Source organism: Podarcis raffonei, chromosome 3, assembly GCF_027172205.1.
Source record: "Podarcis raffonei isolate rPodRaf1 chromosome 3, rPodRaf1.pri, whole genome shotgun sequence".
NCBI classification, from domain to species: Eukaryota; Metazoa; Chordata; class Lepidosauria; order Squamata; family Lacertidae; genus Podarcis; species Podarcis raffonei.
The window spans coordinates 92,560,116-92,587,468 of NC_070604.1; the positions used below are offsets into that span (position 1 = coordinate 92,560,116).

General features: G+C 38.3%; 1 protein-coding gene across 4 annotated transcripts in view; it reads left to right on the forward strand.

Annotated features, from left to right (window-relative positions):
• Positions 1–27,353, forward strand: part of CDC42BPA (CDC42 binding protein kinase alpha) — a 162,249-nt gene that overhangs the window by 49,674 nt on the left and 85,222 nt on the right. For all 4 annotated transcript variants that reach the window (XM_053383008.1, XM_053383007.1, XM_053383005.1 and 1 more), the window contains exons 2-5: positions 1,192–1,283; positions 9,594–9,677; positions 15,509–15,604; positions 16,279–16,427. In XM_053383008.1, the coding sequence (XP_053238983.1) occupies positions 1,192–1,283; positions 9,594–9,677; positions 15,509–15,604; positions 16,279–16,427 (421 nt within the window). The remainder of the gene's footprint in view (positions 1–1,191; positions 1,284–9,593; positions 9,678–15,508; positions 15,605–16,278; positions 16,428–27,353) is intronic.

Below are 27,353 nucleotides of genomic sequence, written 5' to 3' on the forward strand. Positions count from 1 at the left end.
AGTTTATCACAGACTGTCCATTTGGTTTAGACTGTCAGTTCTATTTTCTCAGCCTTTGTGTTTTGTGAGTTCTGTAGAATGACCAGAGAAAAGGAGAGCCAGAAAAAAGAGAAAAAATTGACAGGTGAAGCTTTCCACAATCCCCACATGACAAACCACAGTTCTTTTCCAGAGTCTATTCTTTTGCATAGCTCTTTAAGGTATCAAATAGCTACAATATGGAAATTCATGATAGTATTTCCCAATCCTATTTATTTAATTTTAAACTTTAAATAACTGTAGATTGCTCCCATTTTGATCTGGATAGATGAACAACCTTCTAGCTTAAGGGTGCCATATGTCCAGAATTTCCTGGGCACAGCTGGAATACCACAGTTGAAAGCAGTATCCGGCCAGAAATCAGCTAAATGTCCGGGAACATATGGCAACTGATGTTGGGCAGCATCGTTTTTGCTGATTTTCCTAATAAATAGCTCAAAAACATTCTAATTTATTTGTGATTTTGCAAAAAAGCTCAGCAACTTTGGCCAAAAAAGGGGGGGGGACTCAACAACTTAGTCCTCCACCCCAAAAAAAAGCTCAAAAAGATTTTAACTTCAAATCTTTCTGCAGACGGTAATATGTAAATACCATAAGGTACCCCTGCCCGTACGGGCCAGTCTTGCCAGACTCTAGGGTTGTGCGCTCATCTCACTCTATAGGCCGGGAGCCAGCGCTGTCCGCAGACACTTCCGGGTCACGTGGCCAGCGTGACAAGCTGCATCTGGCGAGCCAGCGCAGCACACGGAACGCTGTTTACCTTCCCGCTGGTAAGCAGTCCCTATTTATCTACTTGCACTTTGACGTGCTTTCGAACTGCTAGGTTGGCAGGCGCTGGGACCGAACGACGGGAGCGCACCCCGCCGCGGGGATTCGAACCGCCGACCATGCGATCGGCAAGTCCTAGGCGCTGAGGTTTTACCCACAGCGCCACCCGCGTCCCGTAAATACCATAGAGGTCTTGTAAATACTTGCTGTATGTATTTGGAATGATCTCTACTGTGAACATGTTGTCAAATCCTGATAATTTTGATTAGTTTTTGATAGATAATGGGTTATAGCACTCATTCTTAAATGTTAGTCGTGTACAGGTTTTTAATATATTAATATTGTTACTCTGCCTAAAATGATTGATATTTTCCTTTGTTCCAGCTAAGCCTTTCACGTCTAAAGTGAAACAGATGCGACTACATAAAGAAGACTTTGAAATCTTGAAGGTGATTGGCCGAGGAGCCTTTGGGGAGGTAAGAGTTATTTAGATGTTGAATGGGCCTGTGGAAGCATCATACATACAGCTAAATCACAGGATATACTTCTAAGCCTTTTTGATGTGGAAATGCATTGTATGCACTGTTGGGCACTTGAATTCAATTCATTCCACAGTTTGTCGGTTTTCTGCACTTACGTAATTTTTGTAGGGGCATTACTTTATTTGTTTGTTTGTTTGTGTTTGTTTGTTTGCTTTGCATATTTAAAGATTTGTGGCCTGAACATTTTGTACAATCTTTGTAAAGCTATCACTATATGGTCACAGTACTGGGAGGAAGAATGATCTGGAAAGACCTTTGCTATAGCGGTTTCTTAAGTCTGTTTAGTGGGATAGGTGTAAAAAGACAGTTCTTGCAATGGATGTAAGTAAGCAGTAGGTTCTCCCAGCTTCTAGATCACGGCAGTCCAACTTTTCATACCAAGCGGGTTGCAAGAGTACTTCATCACAGAGCCTGCAAGCCACACACTGAATTAAATTTACATATAATTATTTAAAGCGTTTGAAATATACTTAGTATACACAATTTATATACTTAATTAAATACATAAAACACACAATAGATTTAATTATTAAACAAATTTAGTACACAAACAGATGTATGTGCATTCGTTGACAATGCATGAGAAAACCACAAATTTTTAAGGTTTCAATATGTTTTTTTCTTGCCAAGGGCTGCCATAAAAGGCCTCATTGGCCGCAGGTGGCCTGTGAGCCATGGGTTGGAGCACCCTGTTCTAGATTAACATGATGCTACCTGCAGAAATCATCTAGAAGTAGGTGTGAACTGTGAGGTTCCCATGTTTGTGAATGACACCATCCTTGAAAGACATGAGACAGACTGAGAAAGTTACCTAGAGTGGCTAAGTCCTTGTTCTTGTCTCTGCAGCTCCTTCAGCTTCCTGCTCATTCTTTGCAGGATTTCTGCCAGCACCCTCCTCCTGCCTTCTATGTGTGTGTGTGGGGGGGGGAGATGTTCCCAATTCAGTCTTTGTCTCTTGAGGCTAACATTGGTCTCTTTGCTAGAAGTAGGTCAGTGAAAGCTGCACATGCTCCCATGAAGCATCATTCTGTTTTGGACTCGGACACTGTGCCATTGCCATTGCAATGGCACTTTGTTTGGCTCACTGCAACTTGGTTGGTACAGCTCTGCTGGCCTGGGTTCCTGTGGCAACTGGTACTTCTGCTGTTGCTGCTAGCAAGTTCTTTGGAACTACTGCCACTTCCTTTTAGGGGAGCAGGCTCAGTCTGAACTGGTGTTTCACTAGTTTGGTAGTACCCATACAACACTAAAATTTCAGTATGATAATGATTAAGAGTTCCATTAAAATGTCAACTCAGTGTGCAGCATCTGTGAACAACGAAAATCCCATGTTTGGGCTTAAGAAAGGGGGAGTGGGACTAACAAGTACCCTAAAAGATGTATATAGTATGGCTGTGTTGAAAATGCTATGTACAATTCTGGTTGCCTCATCTCAAAATATCCTTGAGCAGGAAAAGGTACAGAAAGGACAAACAAAACCTTCATGAAGTTGGAACACCCTCCTTATGATGCAAGTCCATGTTTTGGGGGCTTTTTTTTGTTTGTCTTAGAAATAATACATAATAGAAGTTTACAGAAACATTAGATGGAGAGAATACGTAGAGAGAAAGGTTTTGTCCTTTCTCATTTTTTTAGAGCTGGATTGGAAGTAGAGTCAGGGCAGACAAAAGAAGTACTTCACAAAATATAAAATTTGTGATGTGTTTCAGTGAGATGTGGCATTTGTTTGAACCCTAACTTCCCTTTTGTGTACATGTGTTGGACTTGTTAGTACAGATAACATCTCCGTCATAAAGTAAATGAACCAGACTGAGCATGCCTGCTTCTGGATGAAATTTTCTGTCTCTATACTCTGAAGGATTTGGACAAGGTTTAACCAATTATTCCGGATAATTGCAGTTGTCACTGAAATTTAGTCTATTGCAAAATTGAACTCTAATATTCCTTTTTGGAAAGTGTGTAATTTTTAGGGGAGCTAAAGAGAATAGCAACATTTCACAGGAGAGTATTATATCTGCTGATAATTTCTAACCCTTAGGCAGCATGATCCTGAGCTCTATGGAGTATAGGGAGCCTTAAGCCAATACAGGCTTTTCAAGTACTGTAGTCTTCCAGACCAAATTAAGATCTTCTTGCAGATGTGGGACAGTGTGGAGAGGAGGAGGGGTGTCATTGAGGGATGAGATGGTGGTTTACACGAAATCCCTCTGCTGGAGCAAGAGACTGCAAGACGAGAGGAGTTAATTACAGTTCCTTGGTATCAGACCTTCAGTCTGCATAACTTGGGATAGTTTACAGGGGAAATCCCTGGGGTATACTACAAGGAGTCCAGGCTTTTCTTAATTTAGAATGAAGAATTGGGTGTGGCTGTTTCATCTCAGTGTCACTTTATTCCAAGACGTAGATTATTTATGCGAATCTGAATGTTGGACTAGATGACCCTCTGGGTCCCTTCCAACTCTACAATTCTTTGATTTTATGAAATTCATATGTGTGCTGCCCTTAAAAGCCAAATGAGCACAAAATGACTAACATTCCTACTACCTCCAGTGTGTTTCTTTTTAAACTATTGCTTATCCAAGAAGCAGTAGGAATCTGTTAGCAAATTTTTTTCTCTCCAGATAGCTGCATCCATTAAAATAATTGAAGAAGGAACGGCAATGTGTTGATGTACAAGTACATGAGAGACCAAACCTTGTGAAGAGGCAGAAAGAGTTTGACAGCAAGCCAGGAAGCATTACTGTTTGTGGGAAATATGGAAAACAGTTGGAAGAAGGATTTTGGCTTCTTTCTCCTTTCAGACTAAAACCAAAATGTTTATATCAGCACATACCAAGCATTTTTAGCAGGCTGTTCATGGAGGAAAAATACACTTAAAAATATTAAATTTTCAGATTTAATAAATCAGTGACCAGACTTTTGCAGGGAAGGGATGAAATAGTGTAATTGTCACTTTGATTTTGTTTCTCTTTGCTGTTTAACTGCTGGTTAGAGAGCTTTTGAAGGTTGTGAAGTGTGTGTGTGTGTGTGTGTGTGTGTGTGTGTGTGTGTGTGTATCCTCAGTCTTGTTTCCAAGCTCCTTTTCCCATGTACTTTTCAATTCTGTTAGGGGCCAGTCAGTAGTGTCTGTCAGTGCCCTATATATATTAGCCAACAGTCCTTTCTCAGATTGCCCCCTACTGTATTAGCAAAATGGCCTCAAACCTTGTGAGGCCCAGAACCAAGCATCTCAGGTCCACCCAGAGCTGTTCCTGGGCGACCGGGATATTATTCTTATAAAAATCTCTAGGCTTGAAATAATGAGGAGCAGATGGGAGACACTTCCCATGTTTGAAAGGTGTTGAGAATAAAGCGAGTTTTCGTAGTACTGCCATGTTCTCATTCCAAAAAACTGTGGACCTTGGTTCAGCAATACCTTCTACAGTGTGGTCCGATGTTTACAAGATTTTAAAATCATGAAACAAAGTTGGCGGAATTGGAATGCTTCATAATACAAGTCAGTATTGGGCAATCCCCACCCCCTCATCTGATTTTGTGTATAGAATTTAAAGTGGTCTCTTACCCTTTAAAGTATAATTATTTAAAATCTTCTGCCAGCTCTTGAGAGTAGATTGATAGAAGGGAGATGTGGAGGATCCTAGCCAATATGATTGATCCCTCAGCAGATTTCTTTAGCTTTCCAAGAATTTTGGCCAGAAATGAGAATCAATTTGTGTTGGGAGAAGTGAGCATAAGAATATGTTCCCATAGCACGTGCAATGAAAATAATTCTGCCCATTGGATCCCACTAGATTTTATGTACTTGAAATTTATATTCTCTACTTCCCTGAAAAACTCCAATTTGTAACCATCTTAGCAGGCACATTTAATTAAATCCTGCACAAGAAAAAAATAAGAAATTTTGTCCAATAATTACTATTCTTGTTTCTGGAAAGTTATGGGTCTTTAGCCAACAATCCACCTCCCTTATCTCATACTGTATTGTGTTCCTTGTTTCTAAGTATGTGATCTTAGCAATTATCATGGTAAATGTACATAGAGGCAAACAGAAGTTTATTAATTTCCGACTTGTCCTTCGTTGTCTATAAGCAGATTGTGTGTAATGTAAAAGGCATGTGGGTTGCATAACCAGACATTTTGGATTGTGGGTCTAATGCTTTATTTAGTTGCATATCAGTATGCTTTTTAATTGTTGTAGCAACCAATTGGTATGTACTTTTGTTCTGAAAATGCAGAAAAACTTGATTAAGTCTAAATATTTAATTACTATTTTTGGTGATTTAAATCAATCCATTCTGACATATTAGGACGTTCTCACTTTAAACCACTTTTAGAACAAGAAGAGTTTTATCCTTGCACTATAAATTTGGATTTAAGTCAGACTATTTTGAATTGCTTTTCCATTGTCATTCTCATTTCTGCTTGTTTTCTTTCTTTGTTTACCCATGTTGCCATTTGCCTGTTGCCTTTTAGGTTCCCATAGAGCCACAGCACTGTTGAAATAAAAAACTGTTACAATTACAATAAAAATGTCTTCAGGAAGAAAGGAGAAAACATTCCAGTGCTTTATTTTTCCTTTTCATAAATTCATTATGTAATTCACAGTAATAATGAATTGATTCAAATAATTATTAGGCAAGCTTGATAGTTTCAAAGTTTTTAGCTTTGTTCGCTAAATACATAAGTCAAAGAAACATGCAAAATAGGCTATTCTCTAAGCAATGACAATTTTCTGATGCAAACTGAAAATGTTCCAATTTAAATTTTCTGGAAACCTCAAATCACTAGTGAAACCTGAAAAGCATTGCACCCTGTCTGATTGGTCACTTGCTTCCCTCTTTTTTGTCATTGGCCCCCTAGAACACAAAATAAAACTAGATTGTTTTCAGAAATACCCTTTTCTTTGTTTTACTTGGGGAAGCTTCGCCTGCTTGCTTGTGATTGGCGTGTTGAAGTATCTTACAGTTCATATGTAACTTATTAAAACTAACTTTAGTATCTGTTTCAAGTATAAGAGCTAGTTATAAGATGCTGTTTATTTTCATTTTAAAACAACCTCCTGTTTTTCTTGCTTGCTTTATCTTGAATCTCATGTATAAAGAACTTTAATTTGAACCTTGGATTTCACCAAGGATTTTGCTAAGTTAGAATCTGCCTTGTCTGCTTGCCAGACGTTGCTCCATACTTTTGAGAGAAAATAAGAGGAAGGTATGGATTGGACCACTGCCTGGCCAGACCAGAAAGCTTGCAAATTTCCACAGTCCTCTTGTGCCTCCCAGTTTGGGAGTAAAATAAGAGGTAGGTTAGCCAGTTAATGAATTTACAAAGGAAGGAAGAGGTGGAAATAAATTCACCGTTGTTAATTTTTTAAAACAGGATTTAAAACCAGTTTTACATTCTGAGTTCAAATGCTGGATTAAGAGTGATCTCTGGTTAGCTGGCAGGATCACGTAGTGTATTTGTGTTTAGGAGGAGAGATGTTAGGGGAAGAACGCACAGTACCATAGCCAGCTCCTGCTTCCTAAGTCAAATTCATTGTTACCGGTAATTCTGAACCAAATTTCATGCAGCCTGAGAGTGTCAGTTTAGTATTGCTTCCAGAATGGCTTAAGTTAAGAAAGCTTTCAGGACCTGTTGTCAGTTTAGCTAGTCCAGCAGGTCTTTCACAATGTAACATACATTTTATCACATACATTGATATAAAATATGTGTTTAAATGTGATTGTTTTTAGCAGATTACTCCAGAATTTGTGAACACATACAAAGTGGTATGAAAATTAACTGATGTGTCCATCTCTATGTTTTGTAAATGTACACAAAACAGTAAACGGGGAAAATTCATGTACAACCAACATTACTTTTAACTGTGCCATAACATAAACTATGAAAAGAAAATAATCTTCTTCTGAGGATTACTTTCACCTTAACTGTGCCCTAATAAAGTGCTATGATGACTTCTAGAGAAGTTTTTAGATTTTTAGATGAGAACACTTTAGTTCTGATCAGTAAAACACTTAAGAAAAAGTAGTCTTATAAAATCTGTACCAGGTATACTATATGAGAAGTACATTTAACTATTACTAGTGGTAGGCACAAACATTTTCAAAACAAAGTTTAAATTAAACATTTTCTTCTGTCCCTTCATTTTCATATATTCCTGGGTTCTATTTTATTTTTACAAGTGTAGGATTGTGGAAGAGGTCAGACTTGATTATTATACCATAGCAATTCTGGGAACTAATAACTATTCCATCCAAGTTTTCATGTTTCCTGCTTTATACTTTTATAAGAATTCAGTATGGTTTATTAACCTGAGACTTTGCTTGGGCTCATGAAAGAGACTTTCATCAAGCTGTCATCTGCTGCAGCATTTGTCCCACAGATTCATTGGCTCACACCAAGAATGGATAGATAGACAAGAGGGCAAGGTTCAACCTTATTTTATTTTTGTCGATAGCCCAAAGGGAGAAATCAGATACAAATCTTTGTCACAGAGTACCAATGTGTGAACAGGTAGAAACAAAAATAATTGTTAATATTTTTTTGAATTGATTGGGAGTTTCCTTTCCGAGTGATGGCAGTATGGAATGTGACTATTTAAAATGCATTCATCACTGAGTATTTTCATTTTGGGTGTGGCGTACTCCTACTGCTATGTGACAAGCTGTGATTAGACTTTTGAGTTCTTGTTTTATGTTTTCCACAAGTTTAATAGAATTCAGTTTATATAATTATTTAACAGCTTTTCTGAACAACTTCAAATTTAAAAATCTTGAAGCAGCATCAGACCTTAAAAAGTATCATAAAAACAGATATAACATAAAAGTAAGTGTTATAGAATCAGGAATTTGGTGTTCACAGGGTCCCCGTCTTGTGGGTTAGGGAAACCCTATTTAAATCCAGCCTTGCATTCATGGCCTGGGAACTGCTTCAAGTGTGGTGGTTTCTCACACCATGAAGGTTACATCAGAAACCTCTGGCTATATATGGGAGGGGTCCATGCTGTGACTTGTTGTAGAAACTGGAGCAGTGTTGGCATAGGAACAAGCCACAGCATGGACTCCTCTCACAGGCCCCCGGGCTTCTGCTGTCACCCCAATGGCACAAGAAGGAGCCATGATGCAGTGGTTACCCAGGTAACGTACTGAAGGTCTTTCTATTTTATTATGCAGATTGAGATGATAACTGGGACAATAGAATTATGTATCCTGTTTCATTATGCAGGTGGGAAGAAGTCACTTCTTAATGTAATAAATTATCTCAGTGATGCTTCTGTGTATGAAATACACTCCCCAGGCAGGCAAAAATCTGCTGCTTTTAAAATTTCCTGTTATAATTCGTCTATTTCTGTAGTTTTTAAATACGTTTTTACTTTTCTTGCATTTTAAATCTGTTGCTGCTATTTTTTGTAATTGTTGGATCCTGTATCATAATTGCTGTTGTTTTAATCCCTCTTCCACTTTGTTTGATGCCTCAAGAGTGATAGCTGTTGGGTATCTAATAAATGTAATTAATAAATAAAAATTAGAAATAGCGTTTAATGTCTTTCAGCCTACCTCAGATATGCTAATCTTCTTACATATAGGGAACTTTGTATGCAATGGAGCATTAAAAAATCTGCCCATCTTGCATTTCAAGTCTGAAGGGGCACATTTTAGCATCAGAGTTTATCATATTTGGCATAATGTTTCTTTTAGGGCTTTGTACTGCATGATCTGCTCCCTCTGAGCTGTTGCTTTCTTATTTTCTTCATAGAATCTGCTGGCCTAAAACAGTAAAATCGTAATATACTCAGTCTGTGGTTATGTCATTAAGTACAGTGGTACCTCAGGTTACATACGCTTCAGGTTACATACGCTTCAGGTTACACACACTGCTAACCCAGAGATAGTGCTTCAGGTTAACAACTTTGCTTCAGGATGAGAACAGAAATCGTGCAGTGGCGGTGCAGCGGCAGCAGGAGGCCCCATTAGCTAAAGTGGTGCTTCAGGTTAAGAACAGTTTCAGGTTAAGAACGGACCTCCGGAATGAATTAAGTACTTAACCCAAGGTACCACTGTACTTGGTACTACAGCATATGTGAAATCTAAACATCTGTTGGTACAAATTTCTTCAGTAAAATTTGAAGTTATGCAACCATTATTTGCAGTAAGATTGTATGAAAATGAACTGCACTGGAAATGTATTGGTGTATTATGAACATACTGTAGAGATATATATTAAAAACTAATTTTATCTTTTCAGGTTGCAGTAGTAAAATTGAAAAATGCAGATAAGGTATTTGCCATGAAAATATTAAATAAATGGGAGATGCTGAAAAGAGCTGAGGTAAGACTCTCAAGAAATGTATACTCAAGCTTCTGTTAAGATTATTAGTTTTGGCTTCCATTATTGAAATAAAATATCATGAAATAAATGCAGAACTAGATTATTTATAAACACAGAACATTTTGGGAAATAATGCCCAATCTAAAACATTTCCATTTCCAAAACTCCTTCTGCTTTGTATGCTTAATATTACCCTGCTTGCAAAAATGATTTAAGATCTTTCCTTCAAGTTTTGATGTCTAACTCTTAAAATACAGATTTTGGTCTGCTAAGATGTTTTGATATGGATTCTGCAACCAGAGAAACCCAAAAATGTGTTTACAGAGTACCTTAAAAGCTACTAGGCATATATACAATTTGCACACAGTTCTGTGTTTAGAAATAATCTAGTTCTGTTTGCAGAACCAGACTTCCAGGCATTAGTCCCTTGCTGGGAACAATATGCCATAATCTGTATGTGCCCAAGAGTTTCTGTGACTGGATCTCAGCATTAAGCATATAGGTCTGTACACTTTGGTCATATTACTAGATTGAGATACGTCTACAGTGCCCAAGAGTGTGCCCCCTGTGTACAGATCCTTATTTATATCAGTGTACCAGTAGTATTTTGTGGTCTATTTGGATTTTGTTCCTTAAGTGACAGATATTAGTAATGGTTGATGGAAACTCCTTATACTTTATAAATAGCATTTATTACTTGTGTGTTATAAGTAAAAAAGGAATTTAAAACCTGAGTGTCACACTTATAATTCCAGTATCTCCCTTGTTCTATAACCAAATGATATCAACATATGTGCATATACAGTTGCCTTAGACTGCATCAGACTAGTCCAATATTGTCTTTTCTGGCTAGTAACAGCTTTCTCAGGCAGAACTTTCCCCCCGCCCAGCTTATTCTTTAACTGGAAATGCCAGGAAGTGAACCTAATATGTGAAAGCTTGTGTTATACCATTATAATATCTAGGCAGATAGCAGAAGGAGAGAGGGAAACTATATTTAGTTTCTCTCAAGATGCAATGGATGTCAAGAATTCCAGCCAGCAGAACTTGTGGGAAGAGAAGCTTGCATAGAGAAAATAGTTCATAGGCTATAAATAACCTTAGTTTAAGGGGGAGGTTGTTTTTTTTTAAAAAGATATTTATTAAAATTTTCAAAATTAATACAGTAAGAATATAAAAAGTCAAAAAGAAAAAGAAAAAAAATACGAAAAAACAGAAAAAAATACATAAAAATTAAAAACACATTAAGTTCACCAAAATTTACTTTCATTGACATATTTTCCCGACCTCCTCATACCTCCCCCTTTTGTATTCCAATTCAAGTTATTGATTCAGCAAATCCTTAACCATAATTCTTAACCTAATAAATTAACATGTTATTATTTTACTTTTACTCTTTCATCCATTTCCTCAATTTATTTTTGCTAACCTTATTTTCCTTTAATTTAGTTCATTTTTTTAAAAAAACCAATTTTACCTTATCCAAACTTAAACATCAATACTTATACATCAATACATATTCTTAAAACATTCTTTCTAAAGTCGACCCAAATTCCCTTCCACGAATTTCCTAAATTTCATAAACATTACAAAAACAAAAATAAAAGCAAAACACATTATACTTATGTACCCTTTGGATTCCCAAACCCCACCCCACCCTTTCCCGGTTCCAGTCCCCAACAAATGTCCATCAGTCTTAATCTAATATTTAGCCTGGAGATCTCACATCCGAGGCTCTTAATTCTCTCTCAATTCCTCTCTGCTGGTTTTTTTGATAGTCCTTAAAATTAAACACCAACTCTCGGAGAAGCTCTGGCCCTTCAGGATCCATGTTTCTTTCAACCAGTCCTCCATACTTAAAGGTGGAACCCAAATCTTGTTTCTTACTCCTTTGAAGTCCAAATGTCCCCAAGGCTCCAACCTCCACCTTGAACAAATTTATAATCCTTAGGTCTTCGGATCTCCACATAAGGAGATCTTTCCTTTCTTCAATCTCCAATTCAGGCCAGATTTTCCACATCAAATTCTTATTTTCCTTCATTACCATCATGTCAGGCCTCAAGTCCTCCTTCATCATCTGCAGCTCTTCAGGGACAACATATGTCTCCTTCTCCAAATTCTCAAAGTTGTCAAGTTTCTCTTTCTGTTCAGTTGAATAAACTTCCAGATTCAACTCCTTATCAGTTTCAATGATATTGTTTACAGTTGAGTCCAGAGTTGTAACGTTTATAGCCAAAACATCAATTTGGCCTTGCAACTTTCCCAAGAGAACAAAGACTCTGTCCAATTCAGCCTGAATTCTCCCTTCTCCAGCCATTCTTGTAATGTCCTAAATCCCCCTCTAGAGGGATTTTGGTTTCTTAGTGTTCATTCCAATCCAGGTCCAAAAATCCAACTAGTTTGTATCAGTTCTTCCTTGTTTTCAACAAATTATAACAAAAATTGTAACATATATAACCAGCAGAAGCAACAGAAACAAAGTTCTCTTTTTCCGTTTTGACAGCTACTTTGACAGCTGTCAAACTCTTTAGTACCTCATCGACAGGCTCTCTTGCGGAACACTCCCGGGTCCGGGAGGGTGGCACTTCGGTTCACAAAATTAGCTCTTTATCCTCCAGCAAAATTTCTTATACTGCCAAATCGTGAAATTAAAGTCTTTTACCAAAGAAGGAAAGAAGAAAAGGTTCTCTCGACCTTAGTTAGCAGGTCTTTGCTTTAACTTGTTTACAAGACGGGGAGGCAGACTTCCTTTTTACACCTTCCCTGATCGTGCCTAATTCTTAAAAGCAAAATTTTCTTTACAGTACCAATTTCCGTAGTACTCACGGGTTGTTACTTTTAGAGTCCAATTGTTCAAAAGAAGAAGTCAGCGCTCTCCGACCATTGCAATGCGGCTTCACTCTGCAGGAGAAGCAGTCGACTCTCCGCACCGCGCCGCTCACCCCGTCCCCCGTTCCGAAGCCTTTAAAAAGGCTCCTTCGCAGGTTGGGGGGGGCGCAAATGGTGCCCGCCGAGTCACCAGGTTCACAGGCTTCACCGCCTGTGATTTTTATGGGTCCCCGCGTCGCCGCAGCGGCAAGACCCGATCCTGCAGAGCAGGTTCCCTCTGGAGCTCAGAGGGAATCTGCCATTAGTCGATGGCGCTAACCCGGAAGTCTCCCTAAGGGGGAGGTTGTTTTCAAACCAACTCTGTTATGATACATTCTCTTAGAATGCTATCTCTATTTAGCTTTATTTTTTACATACCACAATTGTTAAATTTTTTAAATCTAAAATGCCTCAAAGTTTAAATAATGATGAGGACCTAGTGGCCTCATTGCCACATCACGGTGAACTATATTTAACTGTGGATGCAGATACTATTCCTGCTTGGATCCTCCCCTTGCTCAATGTTGGGGAATGTTTCTCAGCCTGAGAGTTCAAGGGCAATATTCTTGGGGCTGCATGCCAGCAATGGCCAAGTACAAACCATGGCTTAACCCAGCAGTTTGTTTGCACTGAAATAACCACAATCTGCAGTTTGGACATAGTGCTAAACTAGGGGTTGCCATTTGTTTCTCCCACACACTTGGTGATGAGTGAATTAGGAGCCATTTGCAGGTTCACAGTAGACCATTAACTAGTTTGCTGTGACCTCCCAATGCAGCCGGTAATTCAAAAAGCACTGCTAATATTTTTTAGATGCAAGTAATAATATGCATGATATTTTTATAATAAAATGCCAAGATGAAAATGCCTACTTGTGGGGAGCCTGGATAAAAACACACATGAAGAAAACACACACTTATAGCTACACACACATACACAAAGTTTTAACATGTGGAATGGCATCCCTTCCAGACCATGGTAGATTCTACAACTAATGAAAATTGGCAGTTCAGATATTTAGACTCCATCCAAATATAAATAGTGGGATGCAAAAATGCAGCTCAATTCCCTCATGTATACTGTAGTTCATTCCACAACTCTGAATGGTAGTTAGTATTATTTTAGAAAAAAAATATTGCCTTTACTTCTAGTTAAAAATAGAAGCCTGAAACAACTGGATGGAGCAAGTTTAGCCTTTTGGGTATTGCATGCCAAAGGTCAGGATCCGAAGAGCTAGTTGTAGTGCAATCCAACAACTAAGTCACATTCTGTTCGTCTGTGCCTTATGCCTATGAAGAGTGTTTAGGATTGCATCCCTAGGCTGAGTAAACATTGTACTACAGTATTGGGCTTTCAAAATTTATTTGTTTTTGCTCTGTTGAATTGTTAACTTGCTTTTTAAAAAACACAAACAACTTTGAACAGCTGCCACCCATACAGTATCACAATTTCCCTAGTTTCAAAGGCAGCTTGCCATGGTAGAGGGCTGTGGGTTGATGGGTTGATGTTTGAGAAAGGCAACTTTACTTCCACAAGTTGGATATATTTCTGGGGAGTTGAAGCTGTTATATTTCATGAAGCATAGGTCTATCATTGGCTGTTGATGGAATCTCCATATTTGTGCAACTAAATACTAGTTGCTGAGAGAAGGTGTGCTATGGGAGAGCAATTGCCTTCTCACAGCTTGGTTGTGGGCTTCCTTGAAAGAATCTGGTTGGCTGCTGTGGAAAGTAGGTTACTGGACCTAGTTAGACTTTTCTTTTGACTCAGCATGGATCTTAATGTTGTACAAAGTGTATAAAAAACTTGAGCATTCTCATTATACTGCTGGTTTCATATTAGTACATGTCTGTATACAGTAACTTTAATATTTGATGTTTAAGCATACTAGGCAGAAAATCTATACCATACATGGAGCCTTGAGAGAAATTCCATTGGATGGAATTTTGGGTCTTGTGCTGATTTCATAACGCTGTGAACAAATAAACCTCTTGATTGATAAGGAGGTATGGGAGGCACAGTTTACAATCTTATGCTCCTCTCCTTATGGAGTTCAAAACCCCATGCCCTACCAGCCTTAAGTGTAGGTAAGCTAATATTATGATGGCAGCAGTAGTAATCATTCAGGGATACCACCTTATCATAATTCATAGCCACCTTAACTGTCAGCAGGTGAGAAGTAAAAAACAGTTGTGATATTACTTGTAAAGGTAAAGGTACCCCTGCCCGTACGGGCCAGTCTTGACAGACTCTGGGGTTGTGCGCCCATCTCACTTAAGAGGCCAGGGGCCAGCGCTGTCCGGAGACACTTCCGGGTCACGTGGCCAGCGTGACAAAGCTGCATCTGGCGAGCCAGCGCAGCACACGGAAACGCCGTTTACCTTCCCGCCAGTAAGCAGTCCCTATTTATCTACTTGCACCTGGGGGTGCTTTCGAACTGCTAGGTTGGCAAGCGCTGGGACCGAGCAACGGGAGCGCACCCCGCCGCGGGGATTCGAACCGCCGACCTTTCAATCGGCAAGCCCTAGGCGCTGAGGCTTTTACCCACAGCGCCACCCGCATCCCGATATTACTCATAGCCAACCCCAAATTGCTTTCCTATGGTTAGCACAACTTTGCTGTGTTTAAGTGATGGTTTAGTTCAGGGTTGGGGAAAGTGTGTTCCTCCAGGTGTTGGTGGACTACAACCCCCATCATCCCTGACCTTTTGCAACACTGGCTGGGGCTCATGGGAGTACAACAACATCTGGAGGGCCATGGCTCCCTCCCCCATTTTAGCTGGAGAAAAATTGAGTCTGCATTGGTATTAAAGATTAATGCAACCTCTTAGTAATCAGATCATTACCTTTGGCTGCAGGAGAGATGACTTCCTTGTAATCCTACAGTGTTTCTAAGCATCTATCTAAATATATTTGTTTCATTATTTGAAATAGTACCTAAAATATTATTTTTCTACCCTCCAGACAGCTTGTTTTCGAGAAGAGAGGGATGTGTTAGTGAACGGAGATAACCAGTGGATTACAACATTGCACTATGCCTTTCAGGACGAAAACTATTTAGTGAGTATTACTTTAATGTACTCTTTAAAATTCCTTCATTTTTTAACTTTATTTATTTTACAGATTTATAAGCTGCTTCAAAGCCAGAAGCTACCAGAGTGGTGTACAATAAGAGAAAATGTAACTCAAAACAAAATATATATGCTCTGAAAACAATAAAACTGTTCCTAAGGACTCTAAAAGCAATAAAACCATTTCTAGAATGAACATAATATTTCATAAATTGACTAGGTCCTACTTCTGGATAAGACTTCTTAAACAGAAGCTTCTTAAGTAGCTGCCTAAGGATCAAGCCGCTAGGTGGCTTGTCTAATTTCAACTGGTAACTGATTCCAGAGGACTCAAGCTGCAACACTAAAGGTGGATATACACCATATGTTTAAAGTATGTGGCTGGTGTGTTCTACTATCTTCCCTTGCAATTGGGAAGAGAACAAAATGCTGCAGTTCCATAAGAGACACTGCTGCCATAGCAATACAGTTTCAAGGTTGCCCCAGCATTACAGAACTTAAAATACCCTCTTTCTACTATAGAATAGAATGCAGTAGTTCTGCAATAGGAAAAGCACAATTACTGTCACAGCACTGGTATTTCCGGCCCTAGTTCTGTTGTGCTTTTCGCATATTTGCCTTTCTAAATTTGTTATAAGTGCCTTCTGTTTTCTTTTCTCCTAGTACCTGGTAATGGATTATTATGTGGGTGGTGATCTGCTTACCTTGCTTAGTAAGTTTGAGGACCGGTTACCTGAAGAAATGGCTCGCTTTTATTTGGCTGAAATGGTAGTAGCAATTGATTCTGTACATCAGCTGCATTATGTCCACCGGTAAGTATAATCAATGGAATATATGAATCTTCACTATTTGATCTAAAGCAATGCTCACATTTCAGCTCCAGAAGAAAATGAGGGAAATACTTAGTTGTTCTTTAAAGATGATTTTGTTGCTTTTTGTTATTAGTTGACTTTTTGATAACACTGGAGGAAACGCTTTGGTGGTATTCAAACTTTTTTCATCTATATGAGTTTCACTAAATCAGTCCTTTGGAGGCTTGGCTGAAACAGCATTTAATATCATCCAGTAACATATGGAATAACAATACTTGCATATAATTTGTGTGCTGTATAAAATTTGCTATGAAAAGTATGGTTTGTTTTTAGGATAGATGCTTTGCAGAATCAGGACTTGCATTTGGAATGAGGCTTGAAGTTTGATTCTTGTATACATCATCAAAGAGATCAAATACTGGTTGGTTTGTGTCCAGAAAATTAATGGATAAACTTATTTGTGCAGATAATTTAGAAGCTGGTTTTCTTTCTTTTAATGCAGAGATTATCCATATAAGGGTTGTAATGCTAAAGGCAGGCAGATATATTTCCATAATTTATCAGTATTTGCTTAGGTCTGATATCTTTGAAACCAATTTCTATAAAAGAATAAGGACACGATCAATTCCTCCACAAGAGCCATGCAGATAGCACAGTGTGAAATCTCTGTTTGAGCTCATTCACACCAGATAAGTTATGTGTACCATACTTTGTCTCTTCCATGTGAACTTTGCACAAACTGCTGCTTTGGCAGGGCATCTAGCATCCCAGGTCTAAGATATAAAGATATAAATTCTACAATACTTTCCAGGGAGTAAGTCGCTCTGAATTTAGCTGGACTTAATTTTGAGTAGACAGCATAGTTTTGTGCTGTATATTATTTGTTTGTTTGCTTGTTTGCTTGCTTGCTTGCTTACTTACTTACTTACTTATCGCGCTATACCCAGAGGTCTCTGGGTGGTTCACAGAACAATATGCAACTGATAGATTCATAGAAGATAGCGAGCTTGTGGGTGTCACTGAATTAGATTGTGGGTGTGTTTTTAACAAATGGATTCTATTTGTGACTTGGCTATGAAGTTCTGAACATTCCGGTTTTGAGGTTTCAGTGTTCCAATAATATTCTAGTGTATTTATGATCTTAGTTTGGGCCTATGCACCATGTGTTGACTGTGCTGCTGTGTAACTTGTAAATAATTTTCAATTTTTGCTTATATAACTACTGAAATAGAAGATTAAAACCAGCACAGAAAGGACTAAGATTTGACTTGACATACTGCTGAAACTAAATTTGTTATAATTATAATGAAGTATTTTTGAAGTAGGTGGTTGTGGTTACTAGATTTACTGTGTTGCTTGTAGTCTGCAAGGAAAATATTTGCTTTAGAACAGTTAGAGGATTGAAAAGCTAAACGTGCACAATTTTGAGGCTGTTATCTTGTTCTACTCTGTACTTCATTGCTACTGAATGTCACTGTCTGAATATAATAAACAGTGCCTTTATGACTGTAGTGGTATGTGCTTCTCACCTATTTGATGCTTGCTTTATGACTTTTATTGAGACTCTCCTAGACTGTGTTGCCCTAAAATTGCATCATTGCTTTCTTGCCTGTAACTTCCATCTTGCTATCCCATTTCGTTGAGGGTTTTCCTGCTAAATAGAGAGTTGTGTTCTGCATACCTTCCAAACATAGCTTGAGTTAACTGCAATTAAAGGCCTTCATGTTCTGTGCCTTCCTTATGTCATTCAGGTTACATACACCTGAATGTAGCATCCTCAGTTAATGTTGTGTGAATTCCAAACATATTTCTAGTTGACAAACTGACTCTGTTTCTTTCCTACGATATGTCAGTTATATTATCTATGTGTGTTCATATATTTTCTTACAAAACTGTCTCAAAAAGAAAAGTACTGTAATGGAATATTGATTTCTTGAGATCCAGCACTTCAACAGGAACTATAGTAGCAGATTGGTTGTCTAAGGAAGCTGGATGATTACTTAACTGTGAAATTTCCATGAATGTTTATTGAAGATTGCCATATTTATTATATTGCATATTATGTTATTATTTGAGAAACTATATTTTGATTCATGGTGTGAACCAAAGTTATTTTGTTTTTGTTTTTGTTTGGAGGGGCAATACTAACCATTAGTGGTTGGTTGTGTGGTTCAATTCAACATAGGTTTACAACCTAAATAACTTGGGAGAATAGTAGAGATAGGTTAGGCTGAAGGAGCACTGAAATCAAAGTTGGTTAAATGGGAAGAGCAACAGCAGATATTTCAGAGCAGATGAAACTCTAGTGATCCTGAGACTTAATAGAAATACATAGGATGGCAGGAAGAAAAGTCAAAAGCTTCCAGGGCAGTAAGATTAAGAATGAAAAAAGGGAGGTAGCACATGGGACTCTGAATAGGTCTGTTGGTAGAGCATGGGACTCTTAATCTCAGGGTCATCGGTTTGAGCCCCACATTGGACAAAAAGATTCCTACATTGCAGGGGTTGAACTAGATGACTCGTGTGGCGCCTTCCAACTCTGCAGTTCTGTGATTCTAGAACTTTCAGGAAAAGGAGGAGGATGTTCCTAAGGAGCAGAATGTGCAGTTAGAGACACGTGGGAGAAAAACTGAAGAGAATAACAGGGCAAGTGAAAGCTGGTGGACATTACTGGTGTGATATGTGTCAATTGTGTGATTGCATAGATGAGGTGGTGAAGGATTTTAGGAACGTGGCAAGGAAATTAAACATAGCAAGAAATGGCAAGCATTATGAGCAATGAAGTCTCTGAGAAATGGGCAGTGGCTTAACATGGAAAGGAGTGGAACTGAAAAGAGTGGATGCAGAGTAGAAAGGACTGTCCTTCAGTGTGTCAGCGTTACTGCAGTAGCTATGACTAAATTATTTGGGCCTTTCCATCTTGAGCCATCGTTTGACTGCAGTGCATAACATTCCGTAATATTTTCCATCTTCAAATGGTTAAGCACACCAGAGTTAGATTAGCTGTTAGTTAAATTAGATGTTTGCAGGCATGCTTCTTGTCTTGCTCATACTCCTTTCATAACAGATTCCCATGTCTTTCCTAGTATTGCTTGCAGCTTTTGCCAACGAGACTGGCTTGCCTGTTTCATAAATCTCCTCATTATATCCGAAATGACATATTTTATCACTTGGATTGCAGTTTACACAAACCATGCTTGTAAGGCATAGTTTTCTTTCAAAAATTAAAAACTGCAAAAGTCGTTAACTTGACCAGTCATTGAAATGTCACCCATTTCCCTTTTATTTTACTTGCAGCTGTAACAGTAGAAAGAAAAGGGGGGGAATTGTATGTGCCAGTGCTCTGTTCTAGAGGAAAGCCTGGGAACTTTCCCTGTCTAGAAGAAGCATTTGACAAGATGACTATTTTCCAGTACTTAATAGAGGTGACAAAAACCTAAGCATGTGTTTCACAAACTTCAGGTAGGGACAGGGAACCTCAGGCCTGGGGGCTGATTGTGGACTCCAGTCCTTTCTATTATCAGGGGGTCTTATTCTTTGTTCCCACTCTGCCTTAGCTAATTCTGTTTTAAAGGGGGATGGATCACTGAGCTCTTGTTTTTAAAAGTGTGTGAATAGGCTTAACATGCCTTCTGTAATTCCTGGATTAATTGAAATATTTAAATTAATTTAGTTGTTATCCCAGCATAGGAGAGTGACTTTTTAAATACTTCTTGGGAAGTAATGGTTCACAGAAATGAAACAATAGGAAAAGAAAAGAAAAAAATAATGCACAATACTTAAAACAAATGACTCACCCAAAACATCTCATAAAAAATTAAGAGAGCCAGAGGCTGGAGAACATAGTTCAATAGAGCTACCGCTGTGCACTTTGAATGAAAATATAAAACAGTCAAACATTTGATGTTCTTATTTTTTATTTCAATTAACCTTGATTAGTTTTCAGTTAACCTTGATTGACCCTTTTTCTGATTCATTTGATTATTGTCTCCTATATAGTAACATTGTTATATGATAAAAATAAACATGCCAGATAATAGCTTCAGTCACACAAAAGAAGCACATATTTGGGAGGGCCTCCCCTACCTTTTCTCTTTCTACCATGCCATCAAAATTTTATTCCACTTGCAGTTTAATACCCATGGGCAAAACAGCACCTGGGTGGCACATTTGTGCTACCTTGGGTTCCATGACAGAAGAAAGATTGGATATAAATGTAATAAAAATGAAACTGATGGTCCATCAACAGTGTTTTACGGAATGCCACTTGAACACTATTATTTCTTTTATACAAGTTGGCCACAGTAGAGCCATAGAAAACCCTAGATCAGTAGAGCAATAAAGCAGATGGCATGGCAGTGAAGCAGCAGTTGAGTTCCAGCTATAGCTGTTACTGGGAAATAGCAGGGTTTTCTTACTGTAAAATTGCAAATAGTTAACTCTGCCTCAGAGCCCCTGTTTCATCATTTCAGTACTTTGCTACATTTATCTAATAGTTGTCCACAGTAGATTGCTAAGGACTGTTTGCTAATCTGTGAGACCCACAAGTCCATTATGCTAGGCATCAGTTGCTTATGACAAAAGCACAAAGTACTCTTCTTTGGTCAAAGATTAAAAACTCCCCAGAAATACTTTCCATTTATTATTGGGCAAGCCTGTGCCTGTTAAAGATGGCCAAGTGACAGAACTGGGGCTCTTTTCCATACCCCTACATCATAAATAAATCTAGTGATTTATTTTTAGCATTTATTAGTCATCTTCAGAAATTTCCCAAGGCAATGTAAGGAAATTAAGCTTGGAATTTCTGATGAAATGTGATTATGTTGAGGCCAAAGGAAACCTAAAGAGCAAAGACAGAATTAGTCTGAAGCAGAATAGTACAGCTGCTTTTAACCTAAGAATGATTTTTGTTTGTGTTCTTAATAAATGGTATTCATTTGGAATATTACATCTGCTACATCTGACATATGTTAAAAGCAAATTTCCAGTTTATTTATATTTGTGGTTTTCTATGATAATAAAATCCTATTTGTATAATAATACAATAATAATAATGTACAATACTGTTAGAGTTCAGAACTTGTGTGAGCAGAAAGCTGATCGTTTAGCTCCAGAACTCAGCAACCCATTTTAATACTGAGGGCTTTCTCAAGTCCTTTGGGTTCCCATTTTGTGAATACTAATAGAAAACAAGAATATGCAGCTGGCCACTACTTACATAGTCCATTCCAGACAGAATGAAAGCAGAGGGTCAGCATGCCACTGCCCCATAATGTCCTGAGCTTCAGTGACTTCAGAGGAAGAAATTGGGCTGAAATAGCAATGGATAATGTGGATACATATAGGCTGAGTTGTATGATCTCAAAGCTTGCTTTCTCCTAGAGTTATAACATCAGCAATTTCCTACTTGCCTAAACTGTGAACAGGACTACTGTATAGTACTTTGTTATGGAGGTTTAGACTAGGTAAGCAGACTAAGCTCAGCAGGGTCATGTACTATATGAAAGTGTGTGGGGGGCGTAATTTCCCAGTTAATTATTTTCCCATCCTGCAATTCCTCATAGGCCCTCAGTTTGTTTAGTTGTAATCCTGAGAACACTATGAACAATTTAGACCTATATGTTCAAATACATATATACCTTCTTTTCAAGAAAAGGGAGGAGGATAACAAGATGCATACTTTTCAAGCTATGCATGTTGACTGTTGATATTCTTCCAATTTTGGGTGTCTACTTCAACATATAGTCCAGTACAGTTTGCTGCTTCTCAGTCAGTGATTTTTCAAAGATTACGCTTTTTCCTTTACCTAAGAGGGAGGAACATGTGTAGTGGGTGTTCTGATTCTTTCCTTTTTTCACTACTTCAGGTGACATCAGAAATAGTTTATTACCATTTAGTGCATTTGCACAAATAGACTGCGAAACAGCAGGTGGAAAATTATCTGTTTGAGCAGACAGATCAAAAACGTCTGTCGTACTTCCTGGGATTACAGCTAAATTACCAGTGATGCCAAACCTAAATGTTGATACCTTGTCACTTTTAAAAGAAAATTGGACCTTTCCTAATCATGTAAATTATGATTTGCTCATCAGGAGTCGCATTTTTATGAGGTATATGCCTAGTTGAGCAACACATAGCTGGGCTAATTGATGCTAGGCTTTTCCTGATGTCTTTCAAAAGGGTTTGTCGAGAGCTGCTATTGATTCAGGTGCAGTTGTGTTTATATAGTTTAAAAGCTAACAAAAACATTTCAGAAATCTTAACAGTTTCTTGAGCAGCAGGAAGTAGTGATATTATCGCCCCTATAGTTCAGCTGCTTTCAAATAGCAAAACTGGCTAAAATCCAAGCTGCAAAATTTTAAGGAAGCAGAGTACATTGTGGTGGAAATATACCTCAGAAGAGGAACAAAGTAGACAGGACATCTTTTGTGTCTTGTGTCACTGATTTAAAAACCAAGCAAACCTAAAAGACGGTTTAAAAGAAGGCCTGAGATTGGGACCATGATGCGGTGAGATGAGACATGCCAGGGGTGGAGGAGTGATTCTGATTGGGACTACATGAGGGCAAAGGGTTATATTCCCCTCCTTGCATCATGGTCCTGACCTACCTGCCAAGACAGCTGGTTTTTAAAAAATCAATCTTGAAAGGGCAAATTGAACTCGATGGAAACCTGATATATAGAAGTTAAGAAGTATTTGGCTTTACTGGGACCAGTATTGCCCTATCTGCATCGGTAACAGGATTTTTATGGACCCCATATAAATTGATCAACCAAAAAGCTTTGCTCAGAACCAGTCATCTAAATATCTCCTTGTATTGCTTGGATTCTGACATTCAGGTTTTTAGAAAATTCATAACTTAGGGCAAGGTCATGAGTACCAGAGAGCAACTTGTAAGAGCCTAAGGATGGTATTAAGCTGAGAGCAAGTGAGGCTGTTCCCCACCACCACCCAAGGTTGCTGTGTATCCCCAGGCCTTAACAGGTTTGCTCCTGTTTAGGCTCCAACCAACATGGGATGGGAATCTTGTAGAGGGCTCACCGAATGGAATCTGGAGGAAGTGGGGAAGGAACCATTTTTTTCCTCCATATCCTTCCTCCATTGTGTTACAAAGTGCTAAAGACTGGTTGCTCGCCTTGAACCTCAGTACTTTAGTGTGTGTATATGTGTGTGCGTGTGCATGGGGAGAGAAATCTGGACAGTGAAAAGGAGGAAATAAACTTTTAAACAATCCCCTTCTAAGACCTCTTCTGAAGCATGGGAAGAGATTATCTGTAACCATTTGGCACACATCCCACCACTCCGGACCACATCTCCCCAATGGAGGTGTGTGTGTGTGTGTGTGTGTGTGTGTGTAAGAGAGAGAGAGAGAGAGAGAGAGAGAGAGAGAGAGAGAGAGAGAGAGAGATACAGAGGAAAAAGAAACATCAGTCCATAAACTAAATTAAGAAAACACCTCATTCTTTGCTCACCAGCTGCTATGAATGTTTGTTCACACAGTGTATGTAAACACACATGTTTCGGAAGTGTGCCTACTACTAGCCCTTTATAATAATTAGAATTCCTAGCGTGCACGTGTTTTACATGTATTACTTCTGTTGCGTGCAATGCTGAAATTTAATCAGCAATAGAGATTTATAATTACATTTGCATAATGGCAAGGGCTCTTACTTTTGAATTATTTCCACCTCAGAAAAGGTCACAAGCAGTCACTTACAAGAGGTTTGTTAGCTAGTTGGAAAACAAAGAGATAACTAGATAATAAATAACATTGCTTAAAGAGTGGCAATGGGATTAACTGGCAAGTGATTCTAATTTTATAAGTAGCTGATATGCTCCTTATATAGTATTTAATGCTCACCAGCAAAATAATAATGATAAAATTTGCTTTAATGCTGTAATTCTTAAAACTTGACATAAGAAAATAAATAAATGCAGGGAAGGCAATATTTTTTAATCCTTGATTTTCATTCCTTGAATTTGATTTTTAATTATTATATTTAGTTCACTGAATGGAAAATATGATCTATTCTTAATGCTCGATTTTTCTTGGATTCTGACTGTTGCTAACCTGCTTCAGAGGGTGAATTTGATTGGTTACCTTGCAGAAAACCATGCAGAAATGGCATGACCAGCTGGATAATCAGTGTCTCTTTGTGAGGGGCTTACTAACCTGGCGCAAACGATAGACACCTGGAATTAAAGAGTTATGAGTCGCATAGCGGAACCAACTTCACTTTCGTTGACCCCTAATTTTCTTCATTTCAGCAGTATGATTAAGAAAGGTGGCATGCTATTACTGCTATTGTTTAAACAACTAGGAGTCAAAAATGGTTGCCAATCTGCTTCAAATTAGCCAGAGATCTAACAGTAGATCCAGAGCTACCATTTGTCTACCCCTGCTCTCTCTCTGTTTCTGGGTTTTCACTTTTCCATGAATATCTGCATGGGTTTCCCTTAAAATTGCTCACAAACTGTTTATTTCTGGATAAAGTAATTTGAAAGATAATGTGTTGGAAAATACATGTGGGATAAACATGCTTGAATTATCTGACACTCCCCCCCCCCCCGATCTTTCCTGAAGATTTTAAAATAGATTCTGTATAGCCCACAAGAGATTACAGGTATTAACGTTCCTAGTAGTTTGGATTTGTGATCTACTTAATCAGGTCTGAATTTCAACCCCCACCTGACATTATGCAGTGGGATATTTTCATCACTCCTTTCCTCCCTTTCATATATAGGTTACCTTATTAGCCTAGCCTTACTAACATGATGGTCTCTAAGTAGCTTATGCTCATTTTAACAGGGACTGTAATTAGATAATTGAATGTGTAGATTTATTTTGAGACATTTTCAGGCATAAGAAAGGTATGTAATTTAGAATATTTTATAAGAATATACATACATACATACATACATACATACATAATTTTATTTATATGCCACCTCTCCATACTTCAAACCATACTCAAGATGGCTTGCAACATGAAAAAATACATAATTACAACATAGCCAAAGGTAGTTGTAAACAATAAATAGAACATAAAAAATACACAACCAAATTGAACAATTTCCATATAAATGATAAAATAGATACAAAAAAATAATTATCAGTAAGAGCAGCAAAACCCCTACAATGCCCCAACCCAAGAGTCTGTTCAGCAACCTCAACTTTTGTAGCTGGAGTCAGTCAGGGCCCTCCCCTCCCAGACCCGGTGGGAAAAGGTCTGCAAATCAAGGAGCAGGTCTCCCTGCCAAGATGGTCTCTGGCCTCTTCAGCATCCTAAACTTTTGTAAATGGAGTCAGTCAGGGCCCAACCCCCCCCCCCCCCCGCCCAGCCAAGTAGAAAATATAAGAACTGTTGTAGAGCTGTAGGGAAATGGTCTATTCAGTATGATATTCTTTCTCTTGGAGTGGCTAGTGCCACTTGCTTGGAAAGGGATGTGAAAGAGACAGTGTCACTGTGAATACCCTTTTAGCTTCCAGCATTTTTTAGCCTGAGAACTAATAACCTAGATAAATAATACTGAGTTTATTAAGGGCGCTCTAAGCCATTTTATTTGGACATTCAATAGCAGAATAATAGTGTTCCACAATTAAAACTTGGAAAAGGTATATCAAAATTTTACAGCCACTTTGCTCTGTAGTTTGTATTTCATTTCCCTTTTTAAACAACCTTTAAATAGCCAGGGCATTTTCTGTTCCCTAGAGGGTTTTGGCAGAGGTCTTGGCCACAGGGGTCACTATTACATAGTGAGTGGTTCAGCTAGTAGAGCATTCTGAAGGGTTTGCTTGCCTTGGGAAGAAAGGCCTTGGAAATGTTTTCTGTATTAATTTGTGGGGGTAGAGGCTTGCACATTAGCTACTGTGAAAATATCCCTTAAGAGACTAGGATAAACTCACTGTGGACAGTGATGAGCTCTGCTTTGAGGCCATGATAACAGATGTATACATATATGGTACTAAATTGGGTCCTACTCTCCAGAGCAGGACAAAACAAGCGTGCTCCATCTTCCATGTGGCAGCCCTTTAGATATTTGAAGGGCTGTCACATGGAAGATGGAGTAAAGTAGAGAGGACCAGAGAACTCCATTTGGCCCCCAGGCCTGAGGTTCCCTATCCGTGATCCAGGCTGTCCTTCACATATATATATAAAAAATAGGCTGCATTTTTCTGTAAACTAGGTAGCAATTTATTTCTTTGAAGAAAGGGTAATAAATGTAAGTAAGTAAGTAAATGCAACCTTGCTTCTGTATATAATGGACATTTCCATTCAAAGCACATTAGATCTCCCATTTCGTTGATTTTGCACGATAATTTTTACTTTGAGCATACTGCTCCACTAATCCAAAATCAGAGCAGTTTCCATCTGACTTAAGCAGATGGATTTCTTTATTTACTTAAAATGTGAAGTTGCTCTAGATTGCAGTCCATAGTAAAGTAAATAGTATTTATTTGTTTTGTTTTTTTTAAAAAAATGGTAGCATATGACAACATACATATATTGCTGTATGTTGATATGGTGGTGTTTATTTCCATTTTTTTTTTCTGTTCAGTGGAATTTGAAGCCTTATCCTATGCATGTTTACTTAGTCCTTTTGTCTTCATTTGGATTTACTCACACGGAACAATGTATAGTATAGTAATATTTTTTTTAATCCAGAGATGTTTTGATGTGGCTGTACTACCTTGCATCCCCACAAGTAAAATGGTAGGAATCGGTTCTTCTGTAGTCTTGTCTCAGTCAGTGCCAGTGTTTGTCCATTCTTCATGGAGAAAGGGAGTGGCTTTGCTAGTTGTGTCAAAATAGAACAGTATAAAAGGTATCTGGCCTATATTTAGTTAGAAGTAAAAGAGGTGAAAGTCTTTCTAAAGACTGGGGTTACAGTATCAGGTAGCAATTTATATTATAACAGCTGAAC